The sequence below is a fragment of the Xenopus laevis genome, chromosome 8L (assembly GCF_017654675.1).
Source record: "Xenopus laevis strain J_2021 chromosome 8L, Xenopus_laevis_v10.1, whole genome shotgun sequence".
NCBI classification, from domain to species: domain Eukaryota; kingdom Metazoa; phylum Chordata; class Amphibia; order Anura; family Pipidae; genus Xenopus; species Xenopus laevis.
The window spans coordinates 132,394,621-132,417,083 of NC_054385.1; the positions used below are offsets into that span (position 1 = coordinate 132,394,621).

The following is a 22,463-nucleotide window of genomic DNA, read 5'->3' on the forward strand; positions in this document are numbered from 1 at the left end:
TGTCAGTCTCCCCTCATAATTTAACTCTTCCCTCCCTCTAACCAGTTTAGTTGCACTTAGTCTCTGCACTCTCTCCAGCTCATTTATATCCCTCTTAAGTACCATTTAAAACAGGATCGCTGCTCTCAGCTCCAAATACATTCCTGCATCGATAAAGCACAGGTGCGTTTCTCAAGCCTCAAGGATCCACTGATAAGAAGAAAAAATTAAGCAGCGGCATTGTGCTACTTAAAAAATTACGTTTATTTTATTCCATATAAAGCAGACCACCTCTATACCAACACCTTGCGCGTTTTGTGCGTAACCGCCCTTATTCATAGGCATATCCTTCTTAAGGACTGGAGCCCAAAACTACCTCCCATACTCAAGCTGAGGCCTTACCAGGGACCTATAAAGGAATTATGAATTATGCTTTTTTGCTTGAATGACAGTACCTAGAGTTGAACAGTCTGTTATCCACAATACCACCAAATCCTTCTCAGTTAAGGAGTCCCACAACACCGTACCATCATCATCATCATCAACAACAGAGACAGTACTTAAACAAATGAAACAGCGATCTACTGTCTCCTGCTGGCACCATCTTGCCCTACTTTGACCGTATTGTTGAAATCTCGCCCTTGTGCCACCAGCTTTCTTTGTGATCTCTCTCACATTCTTCTGTAGCCATTTTGTCTTGATTTTACTCTTTTGCTTCCATCTTTTTCCTCTTGTCTCCATTTTACTCTACTGTCTCCAACTTAAAGGAGAAAGAAACTCTCAGTCACTGGGGGGTTCCAAATGTTAGGCACCCTCCCCCCAGTGATTGTAATAACTTACCTGATACTCTGGGCTGGAGCCCCTGTTGACCAGAAACTACACAGGCTATTTTTCCCTGGCTAGTTCAGGGACTGGGGCCCTTGTTAAAGTCGAGGGTCGGATGAATTCAACCCAATTTCAATAAATTCTTCAGGATAATGTTCAAGCAACAGTCACAAAGTTGAAATTCTGCTGCAGGGGTTGGATATTCCAACAAGACAATGACCCTAAACTCACTTGGAAATCTACAAAGACATTTATGCAGAGGGACAAGTACAATATTCTGGAGTCCCCCGACTTGAATATCATGGGAAATCTATGGGATAATTTGAAGCAGACTGTCCATGCTCGGCAGCCATCACATTTAACTGAACTGGAGAGATTTTGTATGGACCAATGGTCACAAATAGCCACATCCAGAATCCAGACACTCATCAAAGGCTATAGGAGGTGTCTAGAGGCTGTTACATTTGTAACTAAGTATTGATGTAATATCTCTGTTGGGTGCCCAAATTTATGTACCTGTCTCAGGGCCTCAGGGCTCGGTATTGGGTCCACTTTTATTTAACTTGTTCATTAATGACTTAGGGGAGGGTATTGTAAGTAATGTATCAGTGTTTGCAGATGAGACAAAACTATCAGCCCAATTAATTCCATCCAGGATGTGGCACTTGCAACATGATCTTGACAAACTGGCAATCTGGGCAGCTAAGTGGCAAATGAGATTCAATGTTGATAAATGTAAAGTCCTGCACCTGGGATGTAACAATATCCACTTATACCCTTAATGGGACTGCACTAGGCAAATCCATAATGGAGACGGAGCTTGGAGTCCTTGTAGATAATAAACTTGTCTGTAGCAAGCAATGCCAGTCAGCAGCATCAAGGGCAAATAAGGTCTTGACTTGTATTAAATGGGGCAGAGAGTCACGGGAGGAGGGGGTCCCACTGTATAGAGCACTGGTAAGGCCCCATCTAGAATATGCCGTACAGTTTTGGTCTCCATCACTCAAACAGGACATTATTGTATTAGAGAGGGGACAGAGAAGGGCAACTAAGCTGGTAAAGGGAAAATCTTAGCTATGAGGAAAGACTGGCCAAATTGGGGATGTTCACGCTGGAGAAGAGCCGCTTAAGGGGAGATATGATAACTATGTATAAATATATAAGGGGATCATATAATAATCTCTCTAATGATTTATTTACCAGTAGGTCTTTCCAGCTGACACAAGGTCACCCATTCCGATTAGAAGAAAAGAGGTTCCGCCTAAATATTGGGAGGGGTTTGTTACAGTGAGAGCTGTGAAGATGTGGAATTGTCTCCCTGAATCAGTGGTACAGGCTGATACATTAGATAGGTACAAGGAAGGGTCGGATGCTTTATTCACCAGTAGCTCCTCCCAGCAGACAGGAGGGAGCCAATGAGATTAGAGGAGGGAAAGGGGTGTTACAGGGAGAGCTGGGAAGTGAATCAGGGGTACAGGCTGATACATTAGATAGGTACAAGGAAGGGTCGGATGCTTTATTCACCAGTAGCTCCTCCCAGCAGACAGGAGGGAGCCAATGAGATTAGAGGAGGGAAAGGGGTGTTACAGGGAGAGCTGGGAAGTGAATCAGTGGTACAGGCTGATACATTAGATAGGTACAAGGAAGGGTCGGATGCTTTATTCACCAGTAGCTCCTCCCAGCAGACAGGAGGGAGCCAATGAGATTAGAGGAGGGAAAGGGGTGTTACAGGGAGAGCTGGGAAGTGAATCAGTGGTACAGGCTGATACATTAGATAGGTATAAGAAGGGGTTGGATGGTGTTTAGCAAGTGAGGGAATACAGGGATATGGGAGATAGCTCATAGTACAAGTTGATCCAGGGACTGGTCCCATTGCATTTTGGAGTCAGGAAGGAATTTTCCCCCTCTGAGGCAAATTGGAGAGACTTCAGATGGGTTTTTGTGCCTTCCTCTGGATCAACTGGCAGTTAAGGTGGCCATACATGGGCCGATAAAAGCTGCAGACAGATCAAGTCGGCACTTTATAGGCCCGTGTATGGGCCCCCCCGATGGACTTCCCCGATCGAGCTCTAAAAATCACAAAAAATTCAGTCGGATCGCGGCCGCATCTGTTCGTTGATGCGGTCCCGCGATCCGACCCCCATTCCCATTCGTTAGGATAGGGCCCACGATCGGATCAGGCCGATATTGCCCACCTCAAGGTGGGCATATCGGAAAGAGATTCGTTCGTTTGGCGACATTGCCAAACGAGCGGATCTCTCCGTGTATGGCCACCTTGAGGCAGATAAAAAAAAAAACTAAAAGGTTGAACTTGATGGACATGTGTCTTTTTTCAACCTTACTTACTGTGTTACTATGTTACTATGTTATGATGTATATTTTCTGTTAATCCAATAAACTTTATGTCACTGCTGAAATACTATTGTTTCCATAAGGCAAGTTATATATTAAAAGGAAGTTGCTACTTTGAAAGCTCAGCCAATGATAAACAAAACTCCAAAGAATTAAGAGGGGTTCCCAAACTTTTTCATATGACTGTTCTATATTAAACCTCCAAATCGAGATATGGGAAGCTCCTGCGCTACTCTTGGCCAGTGTTCCTTGCAGGCAGCTTTCCTCCCAACATTAAACAAGCCATTTACAAAATGAGTCCCATTCAGACAAGCTGGTAATTTATAGCCTTTTTCTTCACAGCTTAGTCACGATTAGGAGAAAGGGGACTCAGAAAGTCATTATACAGGATCCTGTAAAGCAGATCAATCTGCTTTTTTATGAACCTGTTGGTGCTGCCAGATGGAATGGAGCAAAATGTGACTCCGTACACCTGTAGTTATGTGGTCTGAGCTCTCTGTCTAACCAACCCCTGAATTCCAGCAGCTCAATAAGACAAAATTGATCCTGTTTTATTGTCTGAGTAGACTTTCTGCTGCAACTTCAATTAAATGCGGAGACGTTTATATAATCGCTATGCATGCGAATTCTGCTCTTACTGGAACTTGCGCATGCATTTCCCTCTGGATAAAGGAAATTCAACCTGACGTGAAAACACTTATTAAATGTGTTTGGGTCATTAGTAAAATTAGAGGTCAACTAAACCTTTATTTCAGAATCATTTTTAATTTGAAAGAAAGCATCAGCAGCCAATGTTGAATGGCCCAGTGGACAGGAGGTATGGCAGCCATACTGCTGCTGAAGTATATTTTTATAATTACGTGTTAAGACAAACTATAGAACTATGGCAGCATAGGCATTCCCTGTATTAAGCACAATTCAGCAGGAACAGTCCCTAAGTTTGCTCATAGTCTGTACAGAGAGATCCCATAAAACTATGGCAGCATAGGTATTCCCTGTACTAAGCACAATTCAGCAGGAACAGTCCCCTAAGTTTGCTCATAGTCTGTACAGAGAGATCCCATAAAACTATATCAGCATAGGTATCCCCTGTACTAAGCACAATTCAGCAGGAACAGTCCCTAAGTTTGCTCATAGTCTGTACAGAGAGATCCCATAAAACTATGGCAGCATAGGTATTCCCCTGTACTAAGCACAATTCAGCAGGAACAGTCCCTAAGTTTGTTCATAGTCTGTACAGAGAGATCCCACAAAACTATGGCAGCATAGGTATTCCTCTGTACTAAGCACAATTCAGCAGGAACAGTCCCTAAGTTTGCTCATAGTCTGTACAGAGACATAAAACTATGGCAGCATAGGTATTCCCCTGTACTAAGCACAATTCAGCAGGAACAGTCCCTAAGTTTGCTCATAGTCTGTACAGAGAGATCCCATAAAACTATGGCAGCATAGGTATTCCCTGTACTAAGCACAATTCAGCAGGAACAGTCCCCTAAGTTTGCTCATAGTCTGTACAGAGAGATCCCATAAAACTATATCAGCATAGGTATCCCCTGTACTAAGCACAATTCAGCAGGAACAGTCCCTAAGTTTGCTCATAGTCTGTACAGAGAGATCCCATAAAACTATGGCAGCATAGGTATTCCCCTGTACTAAGCACAATTCAGCAGGAACAGTCCCTAAGTTTGCTCATAGTCTGTACAGAGAGATCCCACAAAACTATGGCAGCATAGGTATTCCTCTGTACTAAGCACAATTCAGCAGGAACAGTCCCTAAGTTTGCTCATAGTCTGTACAGAGACATAAAACTATGGCAGCATAGGTATTCCCCTGTACTAAGCACAATTCAGCAGGAACAGTCCCTAAGTTTGCTCATAGTCTGTACAGAGAGATCCCACAAAACTATAGCAGCATAGGTATTCCCTGTACTAAGCACAATTCAGCAGGAACAGTCCCTAAATTTGCTCATAGTCTGTACAGAGAGATCCCATAAAACTATGGTAGCATAGGTATTCCCCTGTACTAAGCACAATTCAGCAGGAACAGTCCCTAAGTTTGCTCATAGTCTGTACAGAGAGATCCCACAAAACTATGGTAGCATAGGTATTCCCTGTACTAAGCACAATTCAGCAGGAACAGTCCCCTAAGTTTGCTCATAGTCTGTACAGAGAGATCCCATAAAACTATATCAGCATAGGTATCCCCTGTACTAAGCACAATTCAGCAGGAACAGTCCCTAAGTTTGCTCATAGTCTGTACAGAGAGATCCCATAAAACTATGGCAGCATAGGTATTCCCTGTACTAAGCACAATTCAGCAGGAACAGTCCCCTAAGTTTGCTCATAGTCTGTACAGAGAGATCCCATAAAACTATGGCAGCATAGGTATTCCCATGTACTAAGCACAATTCAGCAGGAACAGTCCCTAAGTTTGCTCATAGTCTGTACAGAGACATAAAACTATGGCAGCATAGGTATTCCCCTGTACTAAGCACAATTCAGCAGGAACAGTCCCTAAGTTTGCTCATAGTCTGTACAGAGAGATCCCATAAAACTATAGCAGCATAGGTATTCCCTGTACTAAGCACAATTCAGCAGGAACAGTCCCTAAATTTGCTCATAGTCTGTACAGAGACATAAAACTATGGCAGCATAGGTATTCCCCTGTACTAAGCACAATTCAGCAGGAACAGTCCCTAAGTTTGCTCATAGTCTGTACAGAGAGATCCCATAAAACTATAGCAGCATAGGTATTCCCCTGTACTAAGCACAATTCAGCAGGAACAGTCCCTAAGTTTGCTCATAGTCTGTACAGAGAGATCCCATAAAACTATGGCAGCATAGGTATTCCCTGTACTAAGCACAATTCAGCAGGAACAGTCCCCTAAGTTTGCTCATAGTCTGTACAGAGAGATCCCATAAAACTATATCAGCATAGGTATCTCCTGTACTAAGCACAATTCAGCAGGAACAGTCCCTAAGTTTGCTCATAGTCTGTACAGAGAGATCCCATAAAACTATGGCAGCATAGGTATTCCCTGTACTAAGCACAATTCAGCAGGAACAGTCCCTAAGTTTGCTCATAGTCTGTACAGAGAGATCCCATAAAACTATGGCAGCATAGGTATTCCCTGTACTAAGCACAATTCAGCAGGAACAGTCCCTAAGTTTGCTCATAGTCTGTACAGAGACATCCCATAAAACTATGGCAGCATAGGTATTCCCTGTACTAAGCACAATTCAGCAGGAACAGTCCCTAAGTTTGCTCATAGTCTGTACAGAGAGATCCCATAAAACTATGGCAGCATAGGTATTCCCTGTACTAAGCACAATTCAGCAGGAACAGTCCCTAAGTTTGCTCATAGTCTGTACAGAGAGATCCCATAAAACTATATCAGCATAGGTATTCCCTGTACTAAGCACAATTCAGCAGGAACAGTCCCTAAGTTTGCTCATAGTCTGTACAGAGAGATCCCATAAAACTATGGCAGCATAGGTATTCCCTGTACTAAGCACAATTCAGCAGGAACAGTCCCTAAGTTTGCTCATAGTCTGTACAGAGAGATCCCACAAAACTATGGCAGCATAGGTATTCCTCTGTACTAAGCACAATTCAGCCAGGACAGCCCTCTAAGCAGCATACTGTTGGAAGTGTTCCTAAATAAACTATACCCATTACTGAGCAATAGATAAAATAGTCTATTTACTAATGTCTCTCAAAGATCTCTGGTTTTAATTCATCTTCACTTATGTCACCCCCTCCACCTGTGTTTGCGCCTCTACATCTTCATCAGACTGCCCACCCTATCACTAGTTCACCTTTTGCTGGCAGCCACATTAGGGTTGGCAACATGACTGGCAGCGGGCCCACAATAAATACTGCAGTGCAACCTGGGAGTGGTCCAAGGCAAACTGGCACACAGAACGGAAAAATATTGAAATGTGTGATCAAATAATTTACTAAGTATACATCTCCCTCCCACTGAGAAGATCACCCCCCTAGTGAAGTAGGTACAGTAGGTATGTGGGTAGGTAGTTTGTGTACAGGTGGGAGAGGGGAGGGGTACACAGTCCCAGTACAGTAGGTACAGTAGGTATGTGGGTAGGTAGTTTGTGTGCAGGTGGGAGAGGGGAGGGATACACAGTCCCAGTACAGTAGGTACAGTAGGTATGTGGGTAGGTAGTTTGTGTACAGGTGGGAGAGGGGAGGGATACACAGTCCCAGTACAGTAGGTACAGTAGGTATGTGGGTAGGTAGTTTGTGTGCAGGTGGGAGAGGGGAGGGATACACAGTCCCAGTACAGTAGGTACAGTAGGTATGTGGGTAGGTAGTTTGTGTACAGGTGGGAGAGGGGAGGGATACACAGTCCCAGTACAGTAGGTACAGTAGGTATGTGGGTAGGTAGTTTGTGTGCAGGTGGGGGAGGGGAGGGATACACAGTCCCAGTACAGTAGGTACAGTAGGTATGTGGGTAGGTAGTTTCTGTACAGGTGGGGGAGGGGAGGGATACACAGTCCCAGTACAGTAGGTACAGTAGGTATGTGGGTAGGTAGTTTGTGTGCAGTTGGGGGAGGGGAGGGATACACAGTCTCAGTACAGTAGGTACAGTAGGTATGTGGGTAGGTAGTTTGTGTGCAGGTGGTAGAGGGGGATACAGTTCATATTCAGAATAGTGAGCACATGTTGGAGGGATGTCACTGCATACAAAGGACACTTTTTTGCTGGCAGTTATATTAGAGTACAGAGTTTACTTGTCTAAATGTCTTGTGCTCCTCCCAACCAATAGCTCAGAGTTTCAAGATCTCTTTAAATTCAGGTCAGACGGCTGCTGTTCTGCAACCACTGGACTTTCTACACTCACACAACCATTTAATTTAAAGAGCAATTTTTTTTGAACAGATGGGAAATGGACAGTATAATGTTTATTCCACACTAATACCCCCCAAACCTCCCCCCAATAAAGAGGAAATGTTCTATCTCGTTGTCAAAGCCTCTGTGGAAAATGTTATTGCTGAGAGCCTGCACCAAATCCCGTTTCTTTTCTGAAAATTGCAGGAAAATTTTGCCTTGAGGCAATTTATTTAATCTCATCTCTGCTTAAGATGCTTTGTAAAGATCCCTGAAGTAAAGTGAGATGGCAGAGCTACGGCTGGGAAGCACCGGAGAAGGGAGGCCCTTTCAAAACTATATAGGGAATCATTTATTAAAATGGACCTGTTGCCTATTTTGTGCTATTTTCTGATGTTTTTTAAATACCATGTGTGGTGGATTTAGTATCAGTCACTAGCAAAATAGTATAACACAAATACAATGATCCCGACAAGATTTGGCTGAATACTGCGATACAACAAATACTATAGGTGCTTGCCCTAACTGACCTTCAGGCTGGACCCCCTTAGCTCATAACAAGGTTACAGATATATAGAAACATTGGGGTAACAGTCACCCTGCTATAGTTTCAGGGGTACCCAGGGTACAAATAAGCACTCACCCCAAATCTCTCCCTAACTGACCTTCAGACTGGGCCCCCTTAGCTCATAACAAGGTTACAGATATATAGAAACATTGGGGTGTCACCCTGCTATAGTTCCAGGGGTACCCAGGGCACAAATAAGCACTCACCCCAAATCTCCCCCTAACTGGCCTTCAGACTGGGCCCCCTTAGCTCATAACAAAGTTACAGATATATAGAAACATTGGGGTGTCACCCTGCTATAGTTCCAGGGGTACCCAGGGCACCAATAAACACTCACCCCAAATCTCCTCCTAACTGACCTTCAGGCTGGACCCCCTTAGCTCATAACAAGGTTACAGATATATAGAAACATTGGGGTAACACTCACCCTGCTATAGTTCCAGGGGTACCCAGGGTACAAATAAACACTCACCCCAAATCTCCCCCTAACTGACCTTCAGACTGGGCCCCCTTAGCTCATAACAAGGTTACAGATATATAGAAACATTGGGGTAACAGTCACCCTGCTATAGTTCCAGGGGTACCCAGGGTACAAATAAGCACTCACCCCAAATCTCCCCCTAACTGACATTCAGACTGGACCCCTTAGCTCATAACAAGGTTACAGATATATAGAAACATTGGGGTGTCACCCTGTTATAGTTCCAGGGGTACCCAGGGTACAAATAAGCACTCACCCCAAATCTCCCCCTAACTGACCTTCAGACTGGACCCCTTAGCTCATAACAAGGTTACAGATATATAGAAGCATTGGGGTAACAGTCACCCTGCTATAGTTCCAGGGGTACCCAGGGTACAAATAAGCACTCACCCCAAATCTCCCCATAACTGACCTTCAGACTGGGCCCCCTTAGCTCATAACAAGGTTACAGATATATAGAAACATTGGGGTGTCACCCTGCTATAGTTCCAGGGGTACCCAGGGCACAAATAAACACTCACCCCAAATCTCCCCCTAACTGACCTTCAGACTGGGCCCCCTTAGCTCATAACAAAGTTACAGATATATAGAAACATTGGGGTGTCACCCTGCTATAGTTCCAGGGGTACCCAGGGTACAAATAAACACTCACCCCAAATCTCCCCCTAACTGACCTTCAGACTGGGCCCCCTTAGCTCATAACAAGGTTACAGATATATAGAAACATTGGGGTAACAGTCACCCTGCTATAGTTCCAGGGGTACCCAGGGTACAAATAAGCACTCACCCCAAATCTCCCCCTAACTGACCTTCAGACTGGGCCCCCTTAGCTCATAACAAGGTTACAGATATATAGAAACATTGGGGTAACAGTCACCCTGCTATAGTTCCAGGGGTACCCAGGGTACAAATAAGCACTCACCCCAAATCTCCCCCTAACTGACCTTCAGACTGGGCCCCCTTAGCTCATAACAAGGTTACAGATATATAGAAACATTGGGGTAACAGTCACCCTGCTATAGTTCCAGGGGTACCCAGGGTACAAATAAGCACTCACCCCAAATCTCCCCCTAACTGACCTTCAGACTGGGTCCCCTTAGCTCATAACAAGGTTACAGATATATAGAAACATTGGGGTGTCACCCTGCTATAGTTCCAGGGGTACCCAGGGTACAAATAAACACTCACCCCAAATCTCCCCCTAACTGACCTTCAGACTGGGCCCCCTTAGCTCATAACAAGGTTACAGATATATAGAAACATTGGGGTAACAGTCACCCTGCTATAGTTCCAGGGGTACCCAGGGCACAAATAAGCACTCACCCCAAATCTCCCCCTAACTGACCTTCAGACTGGGCCCCCTTAGCTCATAACAAGGTTACAGATATATAGAAACATTGGGGTGTCACCCTGCTATAGTTCCAGGGGTACCCAGGGTACAAATAAGCACTCACCCCAAATCTCCCCCTAACTGACCTTCAGACTGGGCCCCCTTAGCTCATAACAAGGTTACAGATATATAGAAACATTGGGGTGTCACCCTGCTATAGTTCCAGGGGTACCCAGGGCACAAATAAGCACTCACCCCAAATCTCCCCCTAACTGACCTTCAGACTGGGCCCCCTTAGCTCATAACAAGGTTACAGATATATAGAAACATTGGGGTAACAGTCACCCTGCTATAGTTCCAGGGGTACCCAGAGCAGCAGATTTGCTGCACGAAATACAGATGAATCTATGCATTACTGATACAGTGAGATCTTTACATACTGTATAAGGGAAGGGGTTGTGAAAAAATCTTAGATCACAAAAACCAGAAACCCTCTACTCTTCATAGATATTATCATCAAACAATTACCATGTTTAATCATAAATCTGTTTTTTTTTTACACAAGCTTTTATAGTGTTATGTTAGTTTCTGTCTCATTAGGGTTTCAAATTTCATATTTTTATATATTTTTAAAGTTAAGTGATTATTATCCCTCCCACTCCCATTGATAATGAGTCAAAAGGCATCATGGAGAAGCTCTGTAGTGTTAATTAGGCTTTCAGATAAAGAGTCATTGTTTCCTGACACTTTTACTATGTTCCAGAAAAGACTGGGCTGAATATTGAACCAAACCTGGACTCCAAAATGCTGTAATGGGCATTTGAAGCCATTTTACATTAAACTCTATGGGGGGCTGCTTTTGTCACGGTGCTTATAGCTCCCATAAGAGTTTTTTCTTCCATTGCCCTTAAACATATGAAAGCTGGGCAATAAGGAAACAGAACAGGAAAAGTACTGATGTATTTTATTGTTGACAAAGACTCCTGAGGATACAACATGAGTAGAATCTACAACAAATCACACTTGAACTTGCTCTTCAAGCTCAGTGACTGGATTAAAGAATATTTATTCTGGACCTGTTATGCGATTATCCAGTCTATGCTCTGTACAGTTAAAGGGAAAGTAGGTTGAAGGGAATGAGGATCATCAATAGAATAATAGATAGAATCAATCACATGGTCCTGCTATTGAGATATCTGAAGAGAAACACAGTTCAATCCATATAGTCAGCAGTAGTCAAAGCCAACTTGATGGCACGTAACAGTATGATTTGTCCATGCATTCTTATTAACTCACCCTAAAACAAAAGAAAAGGCCTCTATAAGTAACAGGGGGTTTATTCCCCCCCTCCAAATACACAGAACATGATTTATATTCATGTTCATCATTATAAATGTGAGCAAAGAAAAGCTCATATGTGCGGTTGAAGTGGATAATTTGCCGTTTCATGCAATACACCTACATTCGGTACTTCCATGGAGCGCTGCAATACACAGAGAACTCTGCAGCGATGTACAGTACTAGGTTTTGATTCCCACTGGGCCGCCTTTATTCCCCCAACTCCTTCAGAACAATCTCACACTAGAATTAGACCGGAGCAATTGTTTATAAAGTCTTTTATTTAGAAGCAAGAAAACTAGGAGTGCCCAGGCCTACGCCTCATCTGGTTGGCAAACGCAGAATGGCGGGTGCTGCCTTAGCGTGAGGGGGGCTGAAAACTGGCAATTAAATAAAATGCAGGTTCTACAGTGGAATCGTGTTTTTCAGATATATTATTTAGCATAATGATATCGGTTTTCTTATATCAAGGTGTTTGCAGCATGATTCAAGCATGGCAGATAGAGCAAGATGGAGACAGGAAAGCAAGACATAGACAGCAGTGCAGGACGTTGACAGCAGGACTAGATGGAGGATGTAGCACAGGATGGAGATAGAAAGGAAAGAAGAACATAAGAACGCAAGATGAGGACAGTAGGGAAAGATGGCAATATTAGACAGGCAAGCAAGATGAGCACAGCAGGACAAGATGGAAACTGTAAGGCAGGATGGAGACAGTAGAACATGATGTAGACAGTAGGGTAAGATGAAGACAGAAGGGCATGATGGAGACAGTAGGGTAAGATGAAGACAAAAGGGCATGATGGAGACAGTAGGGTAAGATGGAGACAGTAGGAGAAGATGGAGACAGTAGGGCAAGATGGAGACAGTAGGACAAAATGTATATCGTAGGGCAGTATGGACACAGTAGGGCACGATAGAGAGAGTAGGGCAAGATGGATATTGTAGGGCAGGATGGAGACACCAGGGCAAGATAGAGACAGTAGGACAAGATGGATATTGTAGGGCAGGATGGAGACAGCAGGGCGAGATAGAGACAGTAGGACAAGATGGATATTGTAGGGCAGGATGGAGACAGCAGGGCGAGATAGAGACAGTAGGACAAGATGGAGATTGAAGGGCAGGATTGAGACAGTAGGGCAAGATGGAGACAGTAGGACAAAATAAAGATTGTAGGGTAAGAAGGAGGCTAGCAAGCAAAATGAGTACAGTAGGCTTATATGGAAACTGTAGGGCAAGATGGAGACTGTAGAACAGGATTCAGTTAAACACACTGCAAAAAATTAAACGACCCCCTGACTACCAGGGAATTTCGGTTTCCCAATCAATAATTAACAAAATTGTATTACCTTTATGAAACCAATTAAACCGTTCCCCTGGTAGTTATAGGGTCACTGTCAGACTAATCCTATAGATAAGATCACATATATTTTATTTAAACAACTTGAAAAAAGTTCTTCCCTTTCCCATAAAAACATGAACAGGAGGATACACTGTTAACAATGTGCTACTAATTAGTAGTAATAAATAAATAATGGGGTATAAACCAAGCAGAGTTTTCAACCACAATACTGAATTCAAAAGTTCCAAAGGATAATAATGCAAGATTTGAATCAATCATGGTGCTCAATTTTACTAGTATCAGATTTTTTAAATAGATTGTTATTAAACCACGGTGCTGCACTATGTAGCCTCCAAGTAACCAAATAGTTCAACAATGCATGAAGGGACAGGGAGTGCAGCCTTAAAATTCAAACACAGGATTTAGGACAGTAGGACCAGATGTAGAGAGTAGGGCAAAATGAAGAGAGTGGGGCAGCATGATGAAAGTAGGACTAGATGGTGAATGTAAAGCAGGATGGAGATAGTAGGGCAAGAAGAAGACAGTAGGGTAAAATGGAGACAAGAGAACAAGATGAGGACATTAGGGTAAGATGGTGACAGTAGGACAAGGGGGAAACAGTAGGGAAAGCTAGAGACAAGATAACAAGATGAGGACAGTAGGGTAAGATGGAGACAGTAATACAAGCTAGAGACAGTAGTACAAGCTAGAGTCAAGAGAACAAGATGAGGACAGTAGGGTTAAGATGGCGACAGTAGGACAAGATGGAGATGGTAGAAAAGTTACAGACAAGAGAACAAGATGAGGACAGTAGGGTAAGATGGTGACAGTAGGACAAGATGGAGATGGTAGGGAAAGCTAGAGACAAGAGAACAAGATGAGGACAGTAGGGTAAGATGGTGACAGTAGGACAAGCTAGAGACAAGAAAACAAGATGAGGACAGTAGGGTAAGATGGAGACAGTAGGACAAGTTAGAGTCAAGAGTACAAGATGAGGACAATAGGGTAAGATTGTGACAGTAGGACAAGGTGAAAACAGTAGGGAAAGCTAGAGACAAGATAAGATGAGGACAGTAGGGTAAGATGGAGACAGTAGGACAAGATGTAGACAGCAGGGAAAGCTAGAGAATAAGATGAGGACAGTAGGTTAAGATGGTGACAGTAGGACAAGGTGGAAACAGTAGGGAAAGCTAGAGACAAGATAACAAGATGAGGACAGTAGGGTAGGATGGAGACAGTAGGACAAGCTAGAGTTAAGAGAACAAGATGAGGACAGTAGGGCTACGATGGAGACAGTAGGACAAGATAGAGTCAAGAGAACAAAATTAGGACAGTAGGGTAAGATTGTGACAGTAGGACAAAATGGAGATGGTAGGGAAAGATAGAGAACAAGATGAGGACAGTAGGGTAAGATGGAGACAGTAGGACAAGATAGAGTCAAGAGAACAAAATTAGGACAGTAGGGTAAGATTGTGACAGTAGGACAAAATGGAGATGGTAGGGAAAGATAGAGAACAAGATGAGGACAGTAGGGTAAGATGGTGACAGTAGGACAAGATGGAGATGGTAGAAAAGCTACAGACAAGAGAACAAGATGAGGACAGTAGGGTAAGATGGTGACAGTAGGACAAGCTAGAGACAAGAAAACAAGATGACAGTAGGGTAAGATGGAGACAGTAGGACAAGTTAGAGTCAAGCGTACAAGATGAGGACAATAGGGTAAGATTGTGACAGTAGGACAAGGTGAAAACAGTAGGGAAAGCTAGAGACAAGATAAGATGAGGACAGTAGGGTAAGGTGGAGACAGTAGGACAAGCTAGAGTTAAGAGAACAAGATGAGGACACTAGGGAAAGCTAGAGACATTGGAGAACCCAAGCTGTACAAGATTGATATAGTTTGAGCCCCAGCCAGGGGACTATTTGCTATGTCTCCCTATGGGCAGGTACGTTGTGGGCCCTTGTAAGTGTTTATTAATTGAGATTGGCCAGTACCAGCTCACCGTGTACCAGAAGATCTTGCCAAACTGCCAAATGTCCTGTTCCCTTGTATGCAAGTTGGTAGTCTTTTAGATGGGATATTCTGGCAGGGGGAACATGGCGTTATTCTTCCTTAATCTTTCCATACCTGTACCGCTGTCACTATGAGATGCAGCACCCACCCACTGGTGTCTACATATGAACGTCCATATTAATTTAGATTGAACTCTGTGTGAGACAGAGACCTCCTTATTTACATTTAAACACTTTAAGTGCTCTAGGAAGAATTAGATGTGAGGGGCTGCAGATAGCGGAGTTGAGCCATGGTGGGGCTAATATTTATAATTTGGCATACATTTGTGTGTTATTATTTAACTGCGGCATTCTTGCATGTCATCTGTAACTACTCTCCTCCTCAACACCTGCCCCAGAGAGGTGACCTCAGAGAGCAAATAGGACCCTGGAGGTGGTAGGAAAAAAGCAAGACTTCAAAGGGAGGTCAAGAGGTCTGGAAAAGAAACATCCGGATACTGAGAATAGCAAGGTAATAATATCTACCATCCCAAGCTGGGCCCCGATAGGTCAGGGTCAGAATCCCAGTGGGGTGCGGGAACCTTATGGGATGGAGTGCACTGCCGCAACCACATTCATCTGTGCTAGAAGTTCCATGACATATAAGCAATAATTAAGCAGTTTTGATTTGTAGGCAGCACAGTGATTAATAGTGAAGAGCAATCTCAGGACTGGTGAGTCAGCAAATATAATGAGACAGACTGACATCCCAGGCCAGAAAGTGACTGATGGGCAGCAAGTCCCAAAAGAAAGTAAAAGTGAGGAGCAGAAAGTCCCATGAAAAGCGATTGAGAAAGTTCCACTGCTGTTACAGAGACCAATGAAATACACTATAGTTTAGGCTGGGTGAGGAACTTGCAGTCATTTTATATAGAGAAACAAAAGCTTTCTGTTAGCAATCTGCCACTATGTACCTTCAGAAAATCCCATTGTTCTACCCTTGAGTTGTCCTTTCATTGTAACCTCCACTTACATCCATAGCGTTTTCTTCTACCGCATTACTATATACTGGCAGAATCTGCTTCACCTAAAACAACATTAGCAGGATGTTTAACTAACTGAACTGTTGTATTCATTATTTTCTTACTGTTGAACTGTTATGTTCACTGTTTTGTTCTGATTTGAACATTTTGTATTCCTATTATGTCTGTTCTATTTCTGTTCTTTTTGCTATACTGTTTTTTTCTAGCTGAACTGTTTTATTTATTTCTAACTATCCCATTGTTTTATATGATAGTCTATTGCTTTGTGGCTGAACTGTGCTGTTTCTTTCTAACTAAATAGCTTTATTTGCTATTCTGTTGCTTTATAGCGTTCTTGGTTTTGTTTGCTTTTATATTTTTTCTAACTGAACTGTTCATTATTTTCTTTGTTTTTTGCTGTTTTGGTCATTGTTGTTTCTTTCTGACTGAACTGTTCTATTCTCTATTCTATTTCTTTCTCACAGAACTATTACTGTATTTGCTTTCTTACTAAACTGCTCTATGCCCTGCTCTATGCCCTGCTCTTTTTCTAACTTTCATAACTGTCCACTATCTCTTTTCTATCCTCTGTTCTGTTTTGTACATTACTCTATTTCTTTCTCACAGAACTATTTTCTCTAGTTCTTTCTTACACAACTGTTCTATGTCCTTTTTTTTTAAACTGAACTGGTTTGTTCTCTTTTCTATTTCCTTCTATCTCAACTGTTGAATGATCCTGTTCACTGTTGTTTATGAGTAAAGTACTCTCTGTTTCTTGACTGAACTGTTTTATTCTCTGTTCGATGTATTTCTAAGTCTCTGTTCTGTTTTGTCCTCTTTTCTATTTCTTTCTCACAATTCTGTACTCTGTTTCTTTCTTACAGAACTGTTCTATGTCCTGTTCTGTTTCTAACTGAATCATAACTGTTCACTATGTCTTTTTCTATCTGAAAAGTCCTGTTCACTGTTGTTTCTTTATGATACTTTTTTTTTATTTTCTGTTTCTTTCTGACTGAACTGTTTTATTCTCTGTTCCATTTATTGCTAATTAAATTGTTATATTCTCTGTTCTGCTTTGTACTCTATTCTATTTCTTTCACACAGAACTCTTTTCTGCTCTATTTCTTTCTTACTGAACTGTTCTATGTCCTGTTCTTTTTCTAACTGAACTGGTTCGTTCTCTTTTCTATTTCCTTCTATCGTAACTGTTCTCTATACCTTTTTCTAGCTGAATGAGTCTGTTCACTGTTGTTTTGACTAAAGTATTTTGCTTCTTGACTGAACTGTTTTATTCTCCATTTATTTCTAAACAATTTGTTCTGTTCTCTGTTTATTTCTCTGTTTTGTTTCATTCCGACTGCCCTATTCTATCTCCTAGTCTATTCCTTTTTAACTGAACTGTTTTATTTCTATACTATGTTTTGATGCTCATCTCACATTTTCAGGATATTTTCAAGGTACATGATATCGCTAAAGATTTATAAACAGACCCGTGAACGTGTTAGGGTTGAGCAACAGATGCAAGTCCCTTTAGATGTATTCATGATAATACATAGCTGGCTTTTGCTCTCGCTGGTAGCTAATTTCTAAGTGTTAAAAATGTGGCTCCTGCTAAATCATGAAGCTAGTAGTAGGAGTGATTATGGCGTTTGCAAGATTTAAGTGTTCCAGACCAGTGTAGGGAAGTGTTTGAGGCCGTTAATTACAAGAGATTCACCATAGTTAACTGTTATACCAAGCACTGCAGGGGGTTTGACACCTTTCTGCCATGCTAAGCGGAGAAGCAAAGCCTTTTCTCTCTTTCTTTCTGCTCTGTACAATATAGAGGCCAGAATCCCCTACATAATATGTTACTCCAACCCCAGCAAACCAACCTACCTGCACTTCCCGTGCGTGATATGCGATGATCAGTCCCAAAAGGATAATTGACGATAAACTTATAAGGCATTTCAAGGCCAGGGAAAACATGGAATTCTGCAAAGGAGACAGAAGATGAAATTAGAAAGAGAAGTCCAGCTGCAACAAAACAGTATCCCCTACTACTGTAATTGGTCTCTACCAGCTAAGACAAGAAACTCTGCCATGTATCAGACCCTGCTGTGGTTTTTGCTCTTTGTCATGAATATAATTACCTTTAGGATGAAATTATAGATCCTGCAACTCCCAGCTTTTCTTTATAGCCAAAGGTTTGTACCAGCAGTAGATGAAAGACTGAAAATTGAACATCTAATATCTCACATATCACATAAAATTCTGTAACTAAAAATAATAATAGAATTAAATGTAGATGGTCCCTTTATATTTCATCCTTGGAGACTAATAAAAAGGAATTTATTCTTAAACTTATGGGGTAAAATGAGATTATGAACGAATAAGGTAACCTTGTAAAATCTAAGTCATTCACATATGTCACTGTTTTGGCCACATTGTATTTATTTTGAAATGCAAATAACAGGTCAATTTGTTTCTAATTTGTTTTGTTTTTATTTTTATTGTTTTCATGAAGAAATCTTTGGAATTTCATCATATGTAAAATCTTTTCTTTTGGAAACATATGTATTTTATCTTGTTAAGTCATTGTATTTTATTGAAAATTTAATAAAAAGAATTTTAAAAGAAAGGAAACATAATGGGAACCCAAAAAAAATTCTGTAACTGACCAAGTATATAAGAATGGGAGCACATATTTTAATGGGAGATATCATTGTTTGTTTTAATTGACTCTTGACAAGAGAGGGCCTACATTCCATTCTTTATGGATTTTATAAAGACATGTATCCTACGCCCCCTTCAGCCTCCTCACCCACTGCCCAAATCTCTGCCCCTCCGTTACAGTGGCATTTGCCATCCCTGCAATCAAGAAAGAACCTTTGGGAGAATTAAAAGCAATAATAACCAGCTGCAGAACTGTGGAACAAATGCTTTTGGGCAGTGACAAATATGGCCACCGTCTTGCTGTAATTAGGTAGTGTCAGGGGAGAGGAAGGTTCGCTAATTGGGAAGTGACTGTGCCAGAAAGTCTATGTCTTTGTCTTGTTACTGTAATTTATAATTAGGTGAGGCCGGCTGCTTCCTGCAGGGTGTACATCCGGAGTTCAGGGACGCTTTGATTGGAGAGAAACAGCCTGTTGTCCTTAAAGGAAAACTTTACCCCGCAAACAATGTAGGTCTCTATAAAAAGATATTGCATAAAACAGTTCATGTGTAAAACCCTGCTTCATGTAAATAAACCATTATCATAATAATATACTTTTCTAGTAGTATGTGCCATTGGGTAATCATAAATAGAAAATTGCCATTTTAAAAAATAAGGGCCGCCCCCTGGGATCGTAGGATTCACTGTACTCACAAACATACCAACAAACCATACATGTTAGGTCACATGAACCAATTAACAGACAGAGTTGTGTCTTTTGCATCCACACTTCTTCCTGTTACAGTTAGGGGCAAATTCATCAAGGGTTGAATTTCAAAGGGTTAAATCCCTCGAAATTCGACTGGGGAATAGAATCGAATAGGCAATTCGGGCAAATAGTCGAGTTGGCGAATATTCGCCAGGCGAATAGGCGCTCGATCGAATATTCGCTCGAAGTATTTTCGAATGCCTTTTTATTCGATCAAAAACTTGGAAAACAAGCCTATGGGACTTTCCGGCTTTTAAAGCAATTCGGTAGGTTTTAGGTGGCGAAGAAGGCAGTCGAAGTATTTTTAAAAGAGACAGTACTTCGACTATCGAACGGGCGAATAGTCGCAGCGTTTTTGCGCTCTATCCAGTACTACGACTATTCAATGGGCGAATAGTCGCAGCTTTTTTGCGCTCGATCCAGTACTTCGACTATCGAATGGCGAATAGTCGCTGCGACTATTCGCCCGTTCGATAATTAACCCTCGATATTCGACTAGGAATTGAAATCCTTCGACTTCGGATATCGAAGTCGAAGGATTTAGCGCAAATTCTGCGATTGTACGATCGAAGGATTATTCCTTCGATCGAACTATAAAATCCTTTGAATCGAACGATTTGAAGGATTTTAATCCAACGATCGAAGGAATATCCTTCGACCAAAGCCAAGCCTATGCGGACCTTCCCCATAGGCTAACATTGACTTCGGTAGCTTTTAGCTGCCGAACTAGGGGGTCGAAGTTTTTTTTAAAGAGACAGTACTTCAACTATCGAATGGTCGAATAGTCGAACGATTTTTAGTTTGAATCCTTTGATTCAAAGTCGTCGTTGAAGGTCGAAGTAGCCCAAAAAATACTTCAAAAATACTTCAAAAAATTTTGGGGGTTTAGTTTTCCTTTAAAGGAGATGTAAACCCAAAAAACGAAAACGGGATTCGGAGCAATTGTCTGATACACGTATTACATGTTCAATTATGTGCAACTATTTTATTTTCTGCTTCTGACTTTGGAAACAGCGCAGTAGAAGTCAATTGTCTTGTAGGTCGGGTTGGTTGGCTTCTGCTACATTCTGTCAGGAGTTATAGACAGCAGTGCAGAGAATATAAACAGCCAGATTGATGCCGCTTTCAGTAGCTGTTACATTTATAACAACTTGAACATCATTGAAAATGTAGAATATAATCTATGTGACCTGAGAAATCAGAGGATGCTGGGAGATGTCATATTAAGCATTTGGGCATTATCTTGCCCCATTGGACAGGGCCGTTTTAGGGAAAGAGTGTGACGGCATTTGTTCTGGGCTGCCAGAATTACAGAATTTTATTGGTTGTCAAGGAAAACTGGGGTCCCTCATGGTGGGTCTCTTCTTTGAACCTGAGATACCCAGGCTGAGATAAAGGGCCTCCAACAGCCTGGAAGCAATGCAATGGAGCATCTTTGGCTGCACTTTGGGGACAGGGGGCTCTGCTGGATAAAATATGACTTTTATTTCCATACTCTCTGCTCATATCCACAGTGTTCTGCCAATACTTCTATTAGGAGCTGGCTGCCTCTTCCTGGGTGTTATGGCATAAAAATGGCAGTAATTAATTGTAATTAGAAAGTGGCTTCTTTTAAGATGAATGTCATTCTCTTCTCAGCAGATTTAACCCACCAGTGCCTGTGAGCTTTCAGGAAGTTACAGGGAGTGGGCAGTGGGAGGGTTCCGCTTAATGGTGTATAGTCACTGGTCATTTATGGAGTCATCATATATCCAAGACACCCCTAGGTGTCTCTCCATTATGTATGGAGGGGAAGCACCCTGTTAATTCCCAGGGAGGTATGTTTGGAACACCTCAGGTATCTACTGAGGAGGTAAGCTCCCCAATTCCTGTATATCCTATCTGCCTAGCAGATAAGGGTGCCCCATTACTTATCTCCTGAGCAGGTATGGTTAGTATTGTCCTAGGTATCTCCTGAGCTGATAAGCTTGTGGCTACCCCAGTTAGGGTAAGGCCACACAAGGAGATTCGGGCAGATTATGTTGCCTGGCGACTAATCTTGGGGCGAAATGAAAAGCCGTCTGCGCTAATGCAACGCGGCGATGGGTTTTCTATAGTCGCCCGAGGAGGCAACTTTGGGCGACTATTGAAAACTCATTGCCGCGTGTGCATTAGCGAGTTTTCATTCTAGCCTATGGGGAAAAACTCTGAGGCAGTTCGGAGAGATAGTCACTCAAAAGACGAGGCGATTAGTTGCCAGGCGAGAAAGTTGGGCCACCCCTAAAATTTTCATAGTAGGCATGGTTACGTAACCCCAGAAATCTCCATATGGGGGTAAAGTGGGACATCACCAGGTATTTCCTGAGAATCTGTGGTTGGGTCACCATCTTGAGAAGGTACAGTTGGAATTTTCATTTGGGACCCCATGATCTAGACATTAGATCATTATTATTCAAATTAGATTGTTAGCTCTTCAGGGCAAAGACTCCTGTCTAAATAAGCCTGTTGCATGTTTCTTGTAGCATAAACATAAAATCCAATTAATAAAGGAGATGCCAAGTGGATTCTCTCTCTAACAGATGGCCTCATCCTCCCTTCACCCGCCTCTCCTACAGGGATTCTCTCTGGCACCCAGAAGGTGGCGAGCCTGTCTGTTTATACCCCACAACATTTGCCCAAGTTCAAAGGCGAGGGTTTTGTTTTTTTTTAAATCTTCTGTTTCTCATCCTGTAAGTCACTGGGAGATCCTACAGCTGATGGAACACATGGCCGGGGGAACAGGGAGCCACAGATAAGGTTTAGTGATGATTTAATTACTAGGGAGTCATTTCCTATTTCCATTTCTTGCTGATTCTCTCTGGTGCTCTTTTACTTGAGGTTAGTGCTGTTGTTGTGTATGGATTTTAGTTTGTGTAGAGGAGGATATTGACTAAAAAGGGGGACCCTTGACAAGGAATGATATAGGGTCCGCATGGCTTTCCCAGAATAAAACATTCAGAGCTGTGT

The 22,463-nt window shown here is 42.2% G+C and overlaps 1 protein-coding gene across 1 annotated transcript in view; it reads right to left on the bottom strand.

Annotated features, from left to right (window-relative positions):
- The window catches only part of kcnn3.L (potassium calcium-activated channel subfamily N member 3 L homeolog), a 61,174-nt gene that overhangs the window by 22,698 nt on the left and 16,013 nt on the right, over window positions 1-22,463 (bottom strand). The window contains exon 2 of the mRNA XM_018231699.2: window positions 17,953-18,048. Coding sequence (XP_018087188.1) covers window positions 17,953-18,048 — 96 coding nt within the window. The remainder of the gene's footprint in view (window positions 1-17,952; window positions 18,049-22,463) is intronic.